This window comes from Bacidia gigantensis, assembly GCF_019456465.1.
Source record: "Bacidia gigantensis strain McMullin 20006 chromosome Unknown contig_175, whole genome shotgun sequence".
Lineage (NCBI taxonomy): Eukaryota > Fungi > Ascomycota > Lecanoromycetes > Lecanorales > Ramalinaceae > Bacidia > Bacidia gigantensis.
Genome location: NW_025408595.1, coordinates 231317 through 250265, shown reverse-complemented (window position 1 = coordinate 250265; position 18949 = coordinate 231317). Strand labels below are relative to the sequence as shown.

Genomic DNA, 18949 nt, shown 5'->3' with positions numbered 1-18949 from the left:
TATAAGCACCAATGACTGAGCGTTCATGTAGCGGTATCTCTCCGTTGTTTTTGTGTCTGACATAAGCACACTGTTCATGAATCCAAGGCGGTCTCGGTGCGTATTAGACAGGCACCACTCCCATGCCGCTGGCCGAGATACCTGATAAAATGGTGTTACAGTTGTTTGCACCTCTCGAGCAAGAAGAAAGGCATGCTATTTGCTCTGATTGTATTCTATGTTTGTGTTATCCAAGACGTCTCAATCTGCGAGCCAGAAGAAATGCAAACAATCAGTCGCATACTTAGTAAGACAATGAGGGAGGCGCAGGGCAAGCGGGAACGGGGGGCGAAGAGCGCGAGCAAGAAGACCACATAGCCAGGAAGATGCTCTAATCGCTCATTGCCTATGTTGAGAGGAAGCTATGTGCTCGATCCCTCCTACAATTTCAAATCTCACGCTGGGAGGCTCTTCTCTTGCTGCTCCTCTCAATCACCGCAGCTGACATAGCGGGCGAAAAGATGAAGTCTTGGAGATGCAAACGACGATATTACCTCGAGGCACTACTTACTCTTGCAGCCTGCCCCAAGACTTCAAACTTACATTCAGGTGCACTGCTTGTCCTACAACAATCGATCAAAAGAAGCACAGCAGAGAAAGGAGAGAGGAAATAAAGAGTTTAGAGATTTGAGCTTTTGCTGTTGGGAATTTTGAACAGCCAATACGTAATAAGGAGAAGAAGGACACCGCGTAACACTTACAATTCTCCAGATTTGAAGTGCCATGGAAATACGCAATGAGATATTTGGAGCTTTCTTTGTACAAGTCTAGGAGGCTGATGCGCTTAATACACCGACACTGACTTCACAATCTTTTAGGGGCTAAAGTCAGCTTTGAATAGATTTGGCATTCGCTTGGATGCTTAAGATAAGCACATATTATAAAAAGGGGGTTTGAGAGGCAATGTCATGGACCCGTGATCAACGATCGTGTCTCTTAGATAATAGTATTTGCCTTGATGCCGTCGTCAGCTCTGGCCTACATTAAGACATTGATCGTTCTTGAGAAAAGAAGAAATCGGGCATAGGAATCTCAATTCTGCCAATGCAGATAGCCCAACGCTCAATTGCAATTACTTAAAGAATCGCCTCTGAGATGGTAATGAGACAAAGTGATTTCCTTTTCGACACAGCGGAAGCAGCAATGTGAAATTCATCCACAAAGTATTTTGCAACACGCACAATTCGCAAGCCGATTTCCCCTGCTAAACGCAGGCGTCAAAAATAAAAGGGAAGCCGTGATTGATGCGATTTTCAGCTCTGGAGTCACCCTTCCGAGGAGAGAATGGAAGGAGATGAAGATGTACGAGAGAATAGAAGAGCAAAGAAACAAAAAAGTGAATAAATGCTTTGCTCCGCCCTTCCCTCGATCGAGAGAGCATTCTCCCTAGCCAGCTGCTGGCCACTATACTCAATTGACTTCTTCCTCCTCCGAATTACTTACACTGCGCCAACTATAAGTACTTTCACGATGATAGATAAGAGAAAGATCAGCACGCAGAGTCAGGAGCTCGCTCTGTGGCATTGAACCCTGGTGTGCTTGTCTGATGACATCTGACCAAGGCAAGAATGAGAGCTCTTCGAAAAAAGAACACACATCGCCTGTATTGTCGAAAGGACTTATGATAGGGAATGTTGACTAAAGTTGCAGTTAGTCGTACCGATATTGGTAGCTCGAGATGAGGGACAAGTGTGATTGCGAAGTAGGTGTATGGACGGGCTAGATCCTATGTCTTGACTTAAACATCTATTGCTGAAAAGAATATCAGGGTTTAATAATTCATATTCTACCCGAATAAAGGCTTGGCTTCTCGTGGATTGATAGACGTAAAACAATAGAGCTCTGAATGCACATCTAGGTTCAATATATCCGTTCTGCCATTCGCATTGGACAGATCAGACCCAAGAGTCGATGACAAGCTGTCTGACTACAAGACGTTGGACGGCGACAACAAGCACTTGAATTTTTCAGGCCATAGAGACATACTTCAAGATTGACGTTTTTCAACCCAGAAGGGCAGTAGTCTTTGTGCCTACTGAGGTCAAGCATACCAACGGGCTACCTGGATTTAGTCATCGGAGCCTATGTCTTGGTACGTAAGTGAGGTGGGACAATTTGAATGAAAAAGACGGTAATTGTGACCCTTATCGAATATTTGGAGGGCGGGAGCAGCGGGTTTCTTGCTTCCTAGCTAAAGGCATTTGGCCTTTTGTATGGACGCATTGCGATGGCTCAATAATTGGAGAGAGCGTGTTCGCGTCTATTGCCATATTTAACACACGTAAGCAAAAAAAATCATTGTCGCTGAAGCTTGGATGGTGAGTTAGCCATTGCTCTCGTGAGGCAGAGCCGAAGAAGGGAGGCGTGTCAATTCTGCAGCGATACCCTCTGCCATTTCAATCCCTTCTTTCCCAACCCTTTGCCTCAAACCACATCCGACGCCAACTGATGCTAGTAGCATCGTCAATGACCCGACTCGCCTTGAACCCAAACCCTCGCCCACCGGAGTCCTGGTGAACAAATGAATAGTCGACCAAACTTCGCCTTTAAGCATGTCGCAGGCAAGTTCAAAATTGCGCCCCGATGGTACGCGAGCTCCGCGGCACAACCTGTATTGCCATGTTATTCAGTCGTAGTCATTACTGTGGTCGTTGTCTTTGCGTTAGGTGCCCGGTTGTTTTGAGCGGATTGGACACATTTGACTGGCGAGGGCTGACCACGATGGGCCGAGCCTTGAAGTGGGTTTCATTCAAGAGCTTGTGAGAAATTTTGGAAGGTGTAACTGCGCCGGCGATGATTACTTGAGTGATTGTTGAGATGTGCGAACGAATCGGGCCTATATGGCCTCCCAACGCACCGAGAAGTCTGTCCTTTCGGAACAACGGTCGCGCATGAAGATAAGATCAAATCAAGTCTTGGGGATTTATTTTAATTGAGATAGCTACGGACCATTTTCATGTTTCTGCGCCTGTCTGGCAACCCACTGTAAGGATACTGCTGTCTGATTTCCATTGGTTCTCTTTTCGACTAGAGCATTCAGTATCACGCCATGACAGCATTGATGCCGGCTACACGGAACTCGATATCACTTTGACGAACGACGTGATAGTCGCTCGCAAGCGCAACTGGTCCATATCCGGTATTTCGCCAACAGAATCAAGTGTAGCAAAGTTGCTATGCTACAATCAGTAATGACGCATTTACTTGGTATCTAGTATGCTTACCAAAGGGCTCAAGTGAGCCTGCAGTCTACGATCGTATGATCGAGCATGGTTGGCATACAACCAGAGCAGATGGTTGGTTGGCCCTCTAACTTGGAGCAGCTTGGCCGTCAGGTCCAAGGCAGGAGTCGTCCGTCCATTAAGGTATGAGGCAGGAGATAAAGCGTTCCAGCTCCAGCATGCAACGCAGAATCCAGGAAGTTCTCTGCTTCCTTGAGGCGCGAGCCTAGTAAAATTTGTTCTCTACAAAATCTGGTACGTGAAGGGGCGGGACTCAAGCTCGATCGCCATCAACTAGTCCTGAGCTGGGTGGGGATATCGGGTGTCTATTCTTCACAACGTTCTGAGCCCAAAGAAGCATGTGATCTTTGAACCACCGCTCATACGTTTCAGACGTCCATACTGACAAGATGCGCAAGCGATAGAGTATTTTCCAGATTCCGATCCAGCTGTCCGTGCTCCCGAATAGATAAGGCCCGGCCATTGCCTACTAGGGATGTCAGCAAGGATCTAATTGTGCATATCACGCAAATTTCAACGAACCAATTTCTTGTTTTTCGTTTCGAAAAAAACGTAATAGCTCCAATGGAATCCTAGATAGAGTTCAGAGCTTTAGCTTATGTGCCAGCCAAATCCAGTGCCTCTAATGGAGAGAGCTGCTTACCATAGACCGTGAGCCCAATGTCAGGCATCGAACAATCCCATTGATGATGGCGCTTCTTAAGCCATGCTGCGCTTTTCCAAATCGCTAATTGTACGGCGGGATTTCGTGGCGACGTTTGTTTCTTTACCTCAACGTCGTAAACAAGGGGGAGCATCCTGATCTCGCCGGCAGTCTAGTTTAATGATCTCTCGTAGTCTACGAGCTATGTAAATACCTCTTTAAAAGTCTCCCGCCTGACAAAAATCAGTGTCTGAGCAGCCCATGCTGACGGATCAGGAAATCTCCGGTGCAGCAGAGCCGTAACGAGACTTGTCGATTTTTACCTTACACCTTGCTCTTCATCACGTAGCTCATTGAGTAGTCCACCATCCTAGAAAGCGATCCTGCATCCGTGTGGGATTGGGGGGCTGAAGTCGAGGTCGAAGCGGCCGAGGACATTGACGATCTCCTAGGAACGCCCGTCAAATCAATAGGCCCTTTGCGATCAGGGCGCGTTGGACAGAGTTGTACTGGCTGGATCGAGCAGCGTTCCCTAACCTCGAGTCAGTGAATCATAGAGCTCTTAGCTCTGCAGGAAATGCACTCACACATTCTGCGGCGCCATGCTGCTTGTCTCAAATTCATATAGCAATCGATGTACAAGGCCTTTCCACTGATCTTCCGATGAATCTAGCCTAGCATATGATGCGGCATTTCTGTGTATCGACTCAACCATACTCTTCAAATGTCCCAGCCGCTCCTGGGGATGGGGACAAGGTACCCCGATAGGCACATAACGGGGTTCTTCAAACGGCGAGGAGACGGAACAAGTAGGAGTGTTGAATTGCAGGTCATATTGTTCCTATCAAAGCGCCGTCAGCTACGCTTTGTAAACTCAGTGTCCGTGGTACCTTGAGCTCTCGAGGGACAACAGCTATCGGCACTCGATCGAGCTTTCGCCAAAGGGTTTCGACCTCACTAGGGAGCTGACCCTCCTTCAACAGTTCAAATATATCGACTTGGATCACTGAGGGAACGCACTGGGCAAGGTATTGGAGGTCGATGGCGATTTCTGGACGCGCATCGTGAATGCTCTTCATACCACGCTTAGTCGGAGATTTTGAGTTTGCCTTCTTTGCAGGCGAAGCTGTGAGCTTGACTGCAGACACGGGTGACTGTACGTCCGGCCCTGAGGGAGGCTTCAGGCGTGGTCGCCTACGCTTCCGCTTCGGTGGTGTCCCCGATCCTCTATCAGGATTGTCACTTGTGTATCCTTCATCCATAGCTGGGCGCTTTCTCTTCCCCTGCCTAGTGTTGCCGGATACTTCGGCAAGATAGGTGCGTTGCGCGGTCTCTCGCAGCCTGATTCCGTTGGGACCGTATCCTTTGGTTGTAAGCTTGAGAGAGGGTGTAGTCAGGCCCACTTCTTTCTGCCAACGTTCAATGCGATGGGTGAGTTCCTGATTCATAGAGGCCGCTGCGAATTGAGTAGGACATCAGAGAGTTGTGGCATTGCGTGGACTTGCACTTCGAAGGACTTGGTTGTAAGAGTAGGGTGTACAATCTTCTGCTCCACGCGCACGTAAACATGAGGGGCGCCGGATAAACCTCGGAGAAAAAAGATATTATTTGGGGAGGACATTTCTTGGCGTTCTGCACTTCCAATTAGGGCGGCACGCGTTTACTTGTCGATTCCCCACCAGGACACGGCCATTCATTGTTACTGCAACATGACCATCACACAATTGCCATCCATATACATGTACATTGTATCTTGCACAAGACAGATGCTGCAAGGAGCTTCTGTGCAGCTTTCGCCAACCCGCCTCCACCGATCTGTTCCTAACGAGAAGGCAATCGTCATAGGAATCGAATGAGACAGAAGTATCGCGGGGCAGGACTTTCTCGGAGAATATTCAGGAGAAGCTACATATGCAATGTGGTTAACAAAGCTGGTTCTATGAAAGTATCGCCCTAGCAGTAGCCCATGTCATTTCAAAACGCTCAGAGAAGGTACGCATAAGCTTCCTCGACGGCAGCACATCGTCCTAACATTGTCTCAGCTATGCGACATACCTCCTAACTTCACTTGAGAATAGGGCATTCAATCGTCAACCCCATCAACCGAATATCAATATAGCTTAGAGTCGAACTAGGTGAAGAGTTAGAGTGCCAATGGACAAGAGCATGCTACGAAGCGCGAAGTAGCCCGACAAGGCAGAAAAAGACGTTGGATCGATTATATGGATGACGGGACTATTGGCTAGGAAGCTATACACGAAGAAACACGAAGCCTTATGGACGATGCCAGCTATTGCTCTGCGTTTACAAGGCACTGGCAATGGGGTCCAGCACAGCAATGTTTAGATTCGTCAAGAAAACCGAGATGTTGAGACAGCAAAAGCCAATTGTGATGATGTCGGGGATAAAATAGAAGAGTTGTCCCTACAAAGCAACAAGAGCGTTGGCGTTGTGAATCCCTCGCTACCACTGAGCCTACGCTAATGCTTCAACGATGAACGAACGCCTGTACAGCGGCAGATGGATTACTAATAGGATCCACGACCAGGAAAGAGATTGCAACATTTTAATATACAGGATTGCATAGCGTGCGAGCAAGGCAATGCCATACGTCATGTATCAATACTTCATTACCTTTCAGCTACTGATTATAGCGCCGGTCCATTCTGCTCGAAGAATATAATTTCCCGCTGATCGCAAAGCCGTGTCCCCAAAAAACTCATCCATCAAGTACAGAAAGGATTCCTGATCATCTCCGCCTTCCTCACTCCCCACGTCCTTAACCAGCTTCTGCAATCAACGAAATCAAAGAACGTCGTTCACCCACCACCCTTACTCATCACCTTTTCCCCTAATACGCCTCATGACCAATCAAGTACTCCATCTACTTTCCCCTTTTAACTGCTGACGAAGTATTTGCTTTCGTCCGCACTACCTTCCTCCCCTTGCAGGCGGTCCTCCGCCAGTACCACATAATTGGCGAACCGACCCTTCTCAGCCAAAAACCGCACAGACTACCGTCAAATTCAACAGCATCCACTTCACGAACACTACAAGCCCGCCCTCTTTCCCACCGTCCCCTGTAGTCCCCCGCGCTCAACGTACTCGGCAAGTCAGATACACCCCGACCCCTACCAACCCACACCGACCCATCCCATGCTATATGATTACTGATGGCAACATCAGGTGTTTACCTCTTCCTCTCAACAATCCCGCACGAATTTTGGATTCAAGACCGCTCGGCGGAGGCGGCTTCTACTTGACGAGATTTCGTGGCAGAGAAAGATAGGTATATATGCTACCGGAGGGGGACGGAATTGGGGGAATCGGGGGTGGGAAAAGTTAGAAGCAATACCTTACACGTACTGCTGGCGCATGGAGATGGCGGGTATAGGCAAGGAGGTAGGTACAGAGCTTGCATATTGTTTAGTTGATAATACAGTGGCTATTAGCAAGCACGGCAGGGGTGCGTAATGAGGTAGAAGTATCTAATGTATCTAGGGGGTTGGTGGTGGGCGTGGAGCGAACTCTGCTGCGAACGACCGAGGAGAGCTTAATTAGGGCTGCAGTGAGCAAGGAAAGGAGACTTGAGCTTGAACCATCTTCATGGTCGAAGCTAATACTCTTTCCCATACGCTGGTGATGTTCCATTTCAGAAGCGCTTTGAAGCCAGCCAAGTATCCTCACGTCTCCGTCGTGGATCAGAGGGGGGATCAAGTCGACACAGCTTTAAGAATCGTCTTGAAAGGTAGATTACCTGCCCACATGGGCTACTTGCATCGTAAGTCACTGATCTCACGTACTACATTATGATGGGCGCTTCTCCAACATCCCTTCTTTGTACCGTCCTCCCATACAGCCTTCACAGTCCTAATCGCCTTCGCCTTTCCTCTGCTCCTTCTCTATCATCTCCCCATCAACCTCCTTGCCTAATTAAATACCAGACCATCTATGGCCCCACCACCGTTATCACCTATGCAGCACTTATTCATCCCTCATCCCTCCTGCATCCATCACTCATCCCTTGTCCTCCCTTTCTCCCCTTATACTTCATCACCCTTCCTAAACCTCAGACTTCCATCACACCACTTTCCCGAGCCCGATAACCTTCCACCACAAAGGCATTTCTCACCCACTCGTCGCCTGTGACACTAGCGTAGGTTTTGCGGGGCCGATAGTTGGAGGGTGCTGCTGAAACAATGATGCTGAGGCGGGTGTTTGGCTGGAGGGCGCGGATCTAGAGAAAAGATTGGCTGAGGATTGTTGGAGGGGGTAAAATTGAGGAGAGGATTCTAGGGGGGAGTCTGGAGCTTGAGAGATTCCGGCTGGGGGTAGAGGAAAAGTGGATTGTCGTTGGGTAAGGATAATGTGGCATTAAGGAAGTTGGCGGTGAGATAAACATAGTAAAGGGTGTTGCATTGATTGGGGAATTTGGCGAGAGGGAGGCGTAGTGGACAGGGTATTGGTGAAAAGGGATGGGATAGGCACCTGAAGAGGGTGGACTTCGGGGAGGAGGCAAATCTGGTGGAGAATTCTGACGTTTTGGTTGGTGCAAAGGATTTGGAGGCGGCTATTCTGATGGCGTGGCGGTATGTGGGGGAGTTCTCATCAAGGAAGATTTGGACGCGCGAAATCTGGCCGAGAGAGGAGTTGTTGGAAAGGGAAGTTCCGTGAAAGGGGGCTGGGTGGAGGTTGACATGATGAGGGACGGTTTGGCAGAAGAAATTTCGGATAGACATGGTTCTTGTCGCATGTATGCTGGACCCTTGGGCGCCCTTGTAAAGGGAACATTCATGCTGCAGAGTATTCTCGTAATTATTGCGCTAGTAAACGCCGCTGTTCTAGAAAAAGATCTGGATGAAGGGGAAGTCAGTATAATTGAACCTAACGAAGGCTGCTTTGTTGAGAAAAGCTCTGTAAAGGCGAAAGAATGTAGAAATCGAGGTGGTATACAAACATGTGATCGAAGGCATCCTGATGAAACATGATCTGGTGGGGAAGAATTTAAGGGAGGATTTGATAAAGTAAACGCTGGTCAAGAATGCTCTGTTGAAGAAGGCCACGCTATTTCCAACTTCCATTTGCTTAGCCCTTGCTAGAGCAGGACTTCTATGCCCTCTGTCCTTCAAACTCCTTGAGATTCTCGAACGTGTGTAATGATCCATTGCCTTTCGCCCGGATTTTGTTTCCCTGTCGGGCAATATTAAGGAACATCATACTCCGAGCGAGACAGCAGCACATTTTTGTATTTATATTTCTCAGTGTCTTACTCAATAGCGATTATGTCCTATCAATCAAGGTAGGAGAGACGAAAGCTCACATATACCAGCACGATTAAGTTTAGTATGCGGATTTAGGTACTGTACTCGCGTTGTTTGCGTGAAATCGCAGTTTTGCGATCCAGATCCTGGACGGCGAAGGCTTCAATCATAATGTTGTTGTAAAATCAGCTAAAGAGGAGGTAGGGGTACGAGACAAGAATAATGCAACGAGAGAGGAACTCGAGCGATTTGTGCATAGTGGGCGTTTTGCGTAAGAAGACTCGTAGGATTTGAGGCACGGTTGTCATGTAAAAAAGTGAGGGAGGTTGGATATTTTCTGATGCAAGGATGAAAGACACTTTATGTGAGCCGCCATTTTATTTTCATATTTCAGTCTCGATTGCTTTCAATTGTCCTTGGATTTGGGAGACCGATTGTAAGTGTCAGAAGATTTTGACTAAGTGTTCCAGATTCCAGCTAGACCGAGCTGTGAAAAGGTCCATGATTTGTAACCAGCGAAGACCGTGGGTATGAAGTTGATCTAAACTGGGATGTGGTCGAGAGCGAAGTCAATCTTGCCCGACCAAAGTCGAAAACTGAGCATTGAGCCAGCAGCCTGACGAGCATTATGGGGCAGCCGCAGGCAGCATTTGAGATCATCCGGAACTCACATTCGGGCTTCAGATGTGTGCATCTTTCTCTCCTGCAAGCCTTGAGTATTACTTCTGGAATCAAAGGTAGTCCCTTCGCTACCACTACTCGGGAAACATTCGCGGAGATAAGCATAGTTCTTCTTGTATTTTCGCGTAGCCCTGCTCCGCTTTTATTACGACCGCAGGCTATGACTTCAAGGCTTCCAAAGCTTAGCGACTCCTCCTACCTGCAATATATGGTTCAGAAAGATTGACTGGATCATAGAGAGAAGCACATCGATGGCCAACGGTTTCGCAAAGAATAAATATCCACAACACACTTGCAGTCAACTCATCCTTCCCCTTCAAGCCTTTCGTCTTCTCAGTCCTCATATCCTTAGAAATAGAGATTTCGATGTCTACCTTTGTTGTAAGTGCTACTACGGCTGATGTCGAGCTCGTCATTCTTACCAAGAGAGCCAGCAAGCACGGTCAACTCGCTGCAAAACTCGTCACCAGTTTCAACATCTCTTCAGTGCAATAAGCAATTTCGAGGTTTCTGTTCTCCACAAGGACAAGACTTTCCGGATATATGAAGAGGGCAGAAAGAGGCGAAGAAAGCAGTTTCCGTAATAACTGAACACGATCAGCGACTGCTTGAGTCGCCATCACCAGAGACGGTCAAGCAATACCTTCGACTTCAGGTTTCACGGCGTACAATAGTGCATGGCCTGCGTTATGCAAAGCTGTATGCCATGCCACAGGCTAATCGTTGGCGCCCACTTGCTGCCACTGCACACACAAAAGCACAAATTAGCAAGCGAGCACCTCGACTCCATGATGATTGGAAGCAGCATCAAACCTTCTCTTCTCACCTCCTCTCCCCGCTGTCCAACCCCACTTAACCTCCTTGAAGACCTCCTCACCACTCCTGTACTTCAGATCCTCCCGACGTCCCTCCAAAAATGCCTAATCTCTTCAATTTCCCAACTCCACAGGAACAGAAGCTTCAACCCAACCTCTCCTCCCACTCTTTTATCCCCCAACCCTTACTGCCTTTCTCACCTCCTTATCACTAGTACCCTCAAATCCCCTCCACGACTCCCCGCCACCATCGTATATTGTGAGCATACCCTCCATATTCATGAGAGTCACCCGGATACGCTGCGTGGACCCTCACTTTATACCAGCACCAGCACAAACAAGAAAGAACAACTGCAGAACGTACTCAAGGATCTCCGGTAGTGAGCAGAAAGAATAATGATAGCGAATCTTTGCTTCTCTCCTTGCTCTTGTCGCAATTTACGTTCTTGCTGATTATAGAACAAGGGGCAGAGGAAGTTTGGGAGATCCAAGGTTATCGTGCGCGAGGATTCAACCTTTACTCCAGGCGGGGAGGGGGAAGAGTTGGAATGCCAAGGCGTCCACCTTTACTGCTGTAGAGTGTGTGGTTAGTAGGCTGCTTGAGGGATTGGTGGGATATCGTTAGGAGATGATTGATGCGTTCATGTGTGCTGCTAGGTACTCGGGACATGTTCTCTTGTGCGAGAGGAAACAGTAGGAGGATGTCATGGTGGGAAGGTGGAGATAGGAGTTTTGGTGGATAGATGATAGTGAGCGTGGGAAAGAATATCTGTTGGATGAGGGAAGGCAGGGTGGATGAAGTGATGGGAAGGAGTCGTGAACTTTAGAGGCTGGTTTGCTGCGAGGGACACTTTCTCGATGTGAGCAATGTGGAACGCCTCATATGATATCATTTATTGCCCCCTGTTATTGTCATTGCGCAAGACTCACAAGACGATATGCGGCGATTGTATTTTAGTCACTGCTCTACTTGCTGTTCTTCTTTCTGGTTTTTGTGATCATGTTGAAGGCAGTGCGAGGGATTATTAATTTGAAAGTAGCCGCTCGAGCTCGGATGCAGGATTATAAGGAAAATCCAGAGGAGGACATGGAGCAGGAGTCTCGAAAGGACGATAACGCGATGCGGTCGAGAGGATGATGGATAGTAGAGGCGGTGTTATCGACTGAGAAGTGTGGGAATAAAAGAGAAAGAATATTTCCCAAGCTAGAACGGAACTGGCTTAGTTGGGCTGGGATATTCCCAGATCGGCGTATATCTGGGCATGGCTTGGCGAGGTCATCGAAATGGAAAATATTTCCATTTCAAATTTCACATTCTACGATGGTTTGCATATCGCAGAATGACAATGTCCAAGACTTTTCATCTCGGCTACACGTGCCCATATTGATTGAGCGGATGTTTTCAAGCATAGAGCAATCTGACAAGCCCTTAAGTAATGTTATATCTAGACCAGGTTCGTCATTTCTAGAATTCGGCAGCCAAATGACATCAAAACTTGACATGGTTGGCTAGAAAATAGCAATTGCCATTCGTAGAAAAAAGTTCATAAATTCAAATTGTTTACCCGTATCGGCATCACGCAGCGGTAGGCAGCACCATGGACCCCCTTACTAGTAGGTCTGAAAATCAAGTGAGAAGCAGGCGAGTCTCACAATTTCATACAGGCTCTTGAAATATGAACTTTCCAGCAGTTCACACCAATATTGAAGCGTGCGGTCTCATGCCTTTTGCATTATCGCGATTTCTCGTGTGGACAATTTGCACGCTTAATGCGCAATCGTGGCAACATAGCTAGAGTTTGCGCTTATGCATTATGTAGGAAGCTTTGCAATACCTGGAAATTCTCATTTGTGCTATTCGAGATGTACCTCGTTCCGTGGATAAATGATTGATGGTTTGACGTTAGCAGAGTAATGTTTGTTTAACAACCTCCTAACAAAGAAACTATTTTTGTCTTTCTTTCACGCCACAAACAACAGACGCAAAAGTTTTGGCTCAGATAGCCACTTTTCTTAAGAACATTCATCCGTACATTCCAAAGCTTTACCTCTGTGTAGCTAGATAGAGGCATTTCTTGAGTTGACACCAACATAGATGGGAACCTTTAGCGCACCAACAGTGAGTCAAAAGAAGCGAAAGACAATGTCCGAAGACACGGCACACAATGGCGGAAAGGATGTTGCATCGAAGGAATCAGAAGACGACAGATTAACCAACTCTGACGGCTCAGCGCCTCGCTCGCCGCACAAATCCCCCATTGCTCGGGTTGGCACTCACGAGCATGATTCTCCACCGAAAGATCAAGAATCTGTGGAACGTACTAGTGAGCATAATGCGCCGCAGCAGGCTGAAGCATTCCCAGTAGGTATCTATGAATACAATCCCTTTCATCATAATAACCCAATCTGAACAGAGCACCAACACCAAGGCTTGGGTAGTCCTCAGTAACAAATGGCCGCCTGCAAATGGAGCTTCTGAACCGAGACAACACACTTATTTTAATGAGCTAAGAATGAGTCGAGGAGTTTTCCAGTCTCAGGCAGAGGCACGACACCAGGCACAGCGGATTATGGAATCAAATATAGTGAATCGGAGCGCGGGTGGAGACGATTACCTTCAACACGATGTTGGCTGTGATGAAGAACCGGTATGGACGAAGGTTGAAGCGACCGAGCTGGCCCCTGGATTGATGTTCGTCGATACTCGTGACGGCCCAGATGGTAACGCTGGGAGCCATGATGACAATCAAGCACAAGGGAAGGACGATGCAGCCAAAGAGAGTGATGCTTTACGAGAGAACAACTCGCCAAACGAAGTTGACGCATCAGCTCGACCAGACAACGGGGAAGGGAGCAGTACTGCTGCAAAAAGCAAGACGAAAGGCCTTAAGAGCCCTCGGAGGGACGGAAAAGAGGCTCCAACAAAAGATGCGACAGAAAGTGCAATAATGCAAGCAGAAAAGACCCCCGAAACACGACTCGAAAAACCTCGAAAGCGAAGCTTGCCCACCATCTCCATTCAAGACACAGAAGTAGCACAGGACCCGGAGACAGAGACGCATCTTGACAAGCCAAAGGCGAAGAGAGCTAGAGTTCAAGTAGATCGCCCTTCGACAAAACAAATCGCGAAGCCGACAAGACAAGCGCCCCTACGAGCTGCGAAGCAGACTACCTCGAAGGCGGCAAGACAACCTGCCATCAGACCTGCAGGACAACTTACCTTAGAGGCAGCACCTACCAATATACCTATAGGACAACGTACTTCTAAGGCTGCAAGGCGCTAGTAGAGTTCACATCATCCGAAAGTCTCGTCTTCAAGTGAACACGCGAAAGGGGGAAAGCGACTATGACTGGGAGCCACCTGAATAACGCTTATTAAGAACAGGCGTCCGAAAAATATCGATGAACCTCTATTGTTCCTACACTATCTCAATCACACACTCCACCCCTAATGCGCACGATTGTCCCTCCTTTTCTACGATGGAATGATTATGTACTATACCTAGTCCTAGCACAAGTATCCCTCCAACTCCCCCTCCCTTCTCCCAAAACAATCCTTGCCTACTCGCCGCCATCGCATCCCCATTCCCATCCCCCTTTCCACCCCCTTCTCTCTCATCTATTTCTTCTCTCCTCTTCGATACAGAACCATTCGTATGACCCATCAGTGGCTCACTCATCACTCAAAAAGCTGACCCACTCTCCGCAAACACATAGCTCCCATCCTTAACATTACCCATCTCTCGGATCTAGGGGAGTGAATCCTCAACCCCCGAGCCCCTTTCCATCCGCATCGCCCACCATCTACTCCATGGATCAACACCTCTATACCAAGCCTCCCACCTTCCTCCCTCTTCCCTCAAATACAATGCATATCCCTCCCATACCTTTTCCTCCCCCTCCCCTTCCCGCACCCCTAGCATTTCCGCCCAAAAACACCCACGAGGCAGAAGACTTGGCGCTATCAAGGTCCATGGGTGTGTACACGGCTGTATGGAACACGTGGTGTGCAGGAGAGGGAGCGGGATTGTCATTCATTGAAGGAGAGGGCTGCAGTTAGGGGTGGTAGTAGATGGAGCAGTGGGTAGAGAGGTAGATAGGAAAGATGAAGGTGGGAGTGAGAGGAGAAGTGCTTAGTGGCGAGGGCGGGTGTGGCCACATGGTGCCCGACAACATTGCCAGTGGCGGCGTTCACCGTCCGCTGGTCTTTTCTTTCTGATGGTCTTTATTGTTTTGTCTCTGAGGCTCCCTTGTGTTTCTTTCTAGTCGTCTTCGGTGTTTTGCCTCTGAGGTCTTCTAGAGATTTGAGAATGACTATGACATTACTTTGGAGCGTTAATTCTGTCTCTGCAATAGGAAGAGTGTAAGAAATACACTTGGTCTTACGGTCATATGCTCGTTGAGCCATTTGGCTTTCTTTAGTGTGAAGAATTGAGGTACAATCAATGGGGGAAGAGTGGTGGTGGAGCAAATTGGCAAAGAATAGTGCAGAATTTTGGCTTCTGAAAAAGCATTAACCTACGCCCAAGAAAGCCACGGAGTAACTGGGAAAGCGCGATGTGGCCAATTGGATACTGTTTTTCAGCACAGATGAAGCCTGAAATAATGGAGAGGGAGATGTGCACGCAGCTGGCTATGCAACCCGTCTGCAAGGCCACTTCATTGGCCAGGCCCATGCCTCATAACGACAGGAGAAGAGCTACGCAAATACCTAGTAATCCACCCTGTCTCCGTCCAGAGTGGTCACTTGCCTCAAGCTACCGGGATGCTTCAGATTGGGCGATTCTTATGATAAGGTCTGAACTTCAACACGGTCTAACACCCTATCTACCGGGCAAATCCATCCCGAATGCTTTGCTTGCGCCCTCCAAGACAACGAAAGTCTGAAGGTAGATCAAAGAGAGTTGTCAATAATTTCCAGGCCACAGAGAAGGAGAAGCCGGTCAGATCCAAGTGGCATAATGTAGTGCCTAGATCGTCGCAGAGAGAGAGCAGGGCATAATGAAGAATACCATTGCCACTGTTGAGAGCTAACACTTACTATGGAGTAGCCAACGACGCCGGCATCGACGGCTGGCTCGCTGCGATGGTTGGGCTACAGGATCCAGAAACATCCTCACTCAGAGTTGCAGGCTCAATCGATGTCCCACAGTCGCAAAGCCTACCGTTGAGAGGTTGTCTAGAACAAAAGAGAACATCTCACCGATCTGAAGTTATCCCTACTGTACCCATTCTTCAATCAGTTTATAACCTCCCGTTCTCCAACCCTAGCACATACCGCATGCCTTCTTAGACATTGCAGAGGCGAGATTACGCCAGTACATCTCGAGGTCATCTCTATCTCCCCTCAAGATGCAAACGAGAACGCTAGTCGAGCGGTGGAAATATGGAGGGGGTAGGTTGCGAAGTTCGTAGCCATCGTATAGCATAGTACATTCTTGAGACATAAAACAGAATCAGAGCTTGTAGCCTTGCGTGCAAAATATTCCAACTCACTAGGAGAAGCTGCTACCTACTGATTCCGGCGTCTTCGAAGATGGTGTTGTTGAGGATTTGTCGAGGATATGGTGGTGATAGTTGTAGTAGCGGCAAGAGGCAATAATCTGCGTTTTTTCGTGGTTGGTGAAGGATAGCGGATCAGACATTCAAAGCGTTGGTATGGTTACCGGGTCTTGCATCGTCGGTATGGAGATTAAATCGACAGTTTGTTAACAATGAAAGGGATCTAGTGCATGCGCAACCTACTGACAGAAGAAATCGTAGATGCGGTTGGCCAACGGCTCATGAGCTATACCGCCGACCTGCCACTCTATCACCTTTTCCAATCCATCGTTGCACCGTGCATGCGCAACTTCTTAAATCGAAGCGCGTTGTTAGCTTCGTTTCCACTCGTTCAGATAGCATCTCTTCCCATGTTTTGGGCTTCCGACTTTGGAAGGCACGAGCTCCACTCGATTTGGAGAGAAGAGAAAGGGCCGCCCTCTTACTAAGCAGGAGGACAACGTCTGGCTGCTTGATCATCCACTTTACGTTTCAAGAAAACATCCGCAGAAAGATATTGCCAATGTCTGTCGGTGCCATACTCTGAGTACCCACCTTGCTGCTGCACTTCGTAACGCCACCACGTCAAAAGAGACTTCGTATACGCTTAGTAGCTCCCCTCACACCAGCAGAAATCCTGATATCATTGGAATTATTGACGCAAACATCGCGGCGATGAAGAACAAGGGAGGCGTATTCAGCTGTATTTAAGCCCACTATCTCAATCACTGACACTGTATGTTCAAATTCCCAATGTCTGGTCTTGAGTCCTCCCTTTTAGTGTACTGCTGATTCTTCGATCGTCCAATGCCATACCAATACCCCCGCTATCGCTTTTAGTGTTCGAGCAATGATATGCCCCCTAAGCGCAGCAGAGGATTAAGGTCGCAAATGCTGCAATTTATTCACAACGACCAACCACGTGCCCTTCTACTCCTTATGGCTAACAACTGACCGCAGACTCAGTTTCTCTGAATTTGGTAATCCTGTAGCCAATACCGAGTAACAGATCATCAAGCAACTAAGAAAGGTGGAAGTAAGCTCTCTCTACAAAATTCTTCGACTTGTAATTAACCTAAATGAAAGGCCTAGGTAGTGCGTAAAAATGAACTTCCGTGTAGGGTGCGACTTTCCCGAACTGCCCCCCTCCATAATGTTTTGATTTGAGACTAGACCAATGGCTACTTGCAAAGTGTGAAAGATCCAACGAAGATATATTCAAGTGTCTCTATGTAATATTGTCATTGTATATGCTTGGGGAAAGCCAAGGGTAGCAATGAGGTATAGCTAGTTTCGCATAGGCTAATTTGTTCTTGCTGTAGCCGCAGCCTCTAGCAATTATTGGTCTTAATTCTCCAAGTCTTAGCAGCGAATTTACTTAGTAACGAGCCTTAAAAGGTGCTATGCAGATATTACTCTATAAGCAATCTACATTCTGCATTTCCTCCATCCTACTGCTTAACCCTTACTACTCACTATCCCTCTAGTATCCAACCCTCCCCCTCCTTTAAATCGCCATCGTCTCCTGCTCTTGTGATAGGATCTAGCCACTATCTATGCCACTCAACTGTTTGACTCCAGAGAGTCACTAGCCTCTTCTTGAACAGTGACAGCTTCAGCTCTTCTTTTACTAGCAAGCCCCTCGGAAACACCCAGATCGTCGCGTTTTCTTGTCGACTCCGGCTAATTCAAGAGCAAGTCAGACAAGTGTTCTGGGTGCAAAGAACACGCTCCAGCTATCAACAGCGCCGAGAAGCTATAGATCGATCTTCGAAGCAAGTCCACATTCTTGATTGGCTTCAACGGCCAAGATGATAAAAGTAGAGCGTAAGAATACTGCGGTACAGACAATTGCATTTGCTTCGGCCAATTGCCCCAACTCGGATAGTCGAAGCTAGAACGCGCGCAGGGCACAGCGACCGTGCGGCATCAATTTTAATAGACATGCCGACTTAGAGTTCTAAGTGTGATTCAGCTCTCGATAAGAAAATAAACCAACGCCGCTGTGACTCGTCTGAATGGACTCTCTGCGTATCCCTTTAGTTCATGTGACCCCATGACCAGCAGCAGGCTAAGGATAGCGCGATTTTGCACCTTCTCCGGAGGCTTCACAGAGTGAGGTACTTATCACATTGTGTGCAAGATCTAGAGCTTACTCTAATGACAGCGGCCATGCAGGGACCGTAGGCTGAGTTGGTTGAGGGGCGGTGGGGTTGGTAGTGCTGGCGAAGAGAGCGAAGGCGAAGTCGGATGGTGGGATAGTATACATGCGGCCTGCGTGGAATGTTTTTAGTTTGTACGCTTCTCAGTTCGTGGATATATTCCAATCATTTTATATATTTCAAATCTGGCATTCGAGCCTGAGGCTCCCAATTGCACGGAGTGCGATTCGACGACAACATCGGAGTGAGAAGGCCCATTTAAGCATCAGCTAGAGAAGTGATCAACATAAGAAGATACTTTGCATACGTGACTTGATGCTTCAGGGGGACGTTGGCGTTCGAGGAGGTGCAAAGTAAATCTGTGCAGTAGTATTTGGATCGCTCGTCAGGGAGGACTCCGGTCGATGTAGCATTGTTCTTGTCTTGAGTTATATGGTAGGAGATAGTGTCAAGATACTAACAAGACCAGGCGAAGCCCAATGAGGATACGTGCAGAATGTTGTTTTGCTTCTGTAGTGTAAAGGGGGACGAAGGAGGAGAGCTATTGGGGCGAGGTATGTAGCTG

General features: G+C 47.9%; 2 protein-coding genes across 2 annotated transcripts; one reads left to right on the top strand and one right to left on the bottom strand.

The window, feature by feature from the left end:
* Positions 1-4507: 4507 nt before the first annotated feature.
* Positions 4508-5372, bottom strand: KY384_002879 (uncharacterized protein; the record flags this gene model as incomplete). Its single annotated transcript, XM_044811401.1, has 2 exons — positions 4508-4765; positions 4815-5372. 2 exons carry the CDS (start codon positions 5370-5372, stop codon positions 4508-4510), a joined length of 816 nt encoding a protein of 271 aa, XP_044671677.1.
* Positions 5373-12824: 7452 nt separating this feature from the next.
* On the top strand, positions 12825-13965 carry KY384_002878 (uncharacterized protein; the record flags this gene model as incomplete). Its single annotated transcript, XM_044811400.1, has 2 exons — positions 12825-13043; positions 13096-13965. 2 exons carry the CDS (start codon positions 12825-12827, stop codon positions 13963-13965), a joined length of 1089 nt encoding a protein of 362 aa, XP_044671676.1.
* Between the last annotated feature and the right edge of the window lie 4984 nt (positions 13966-18949).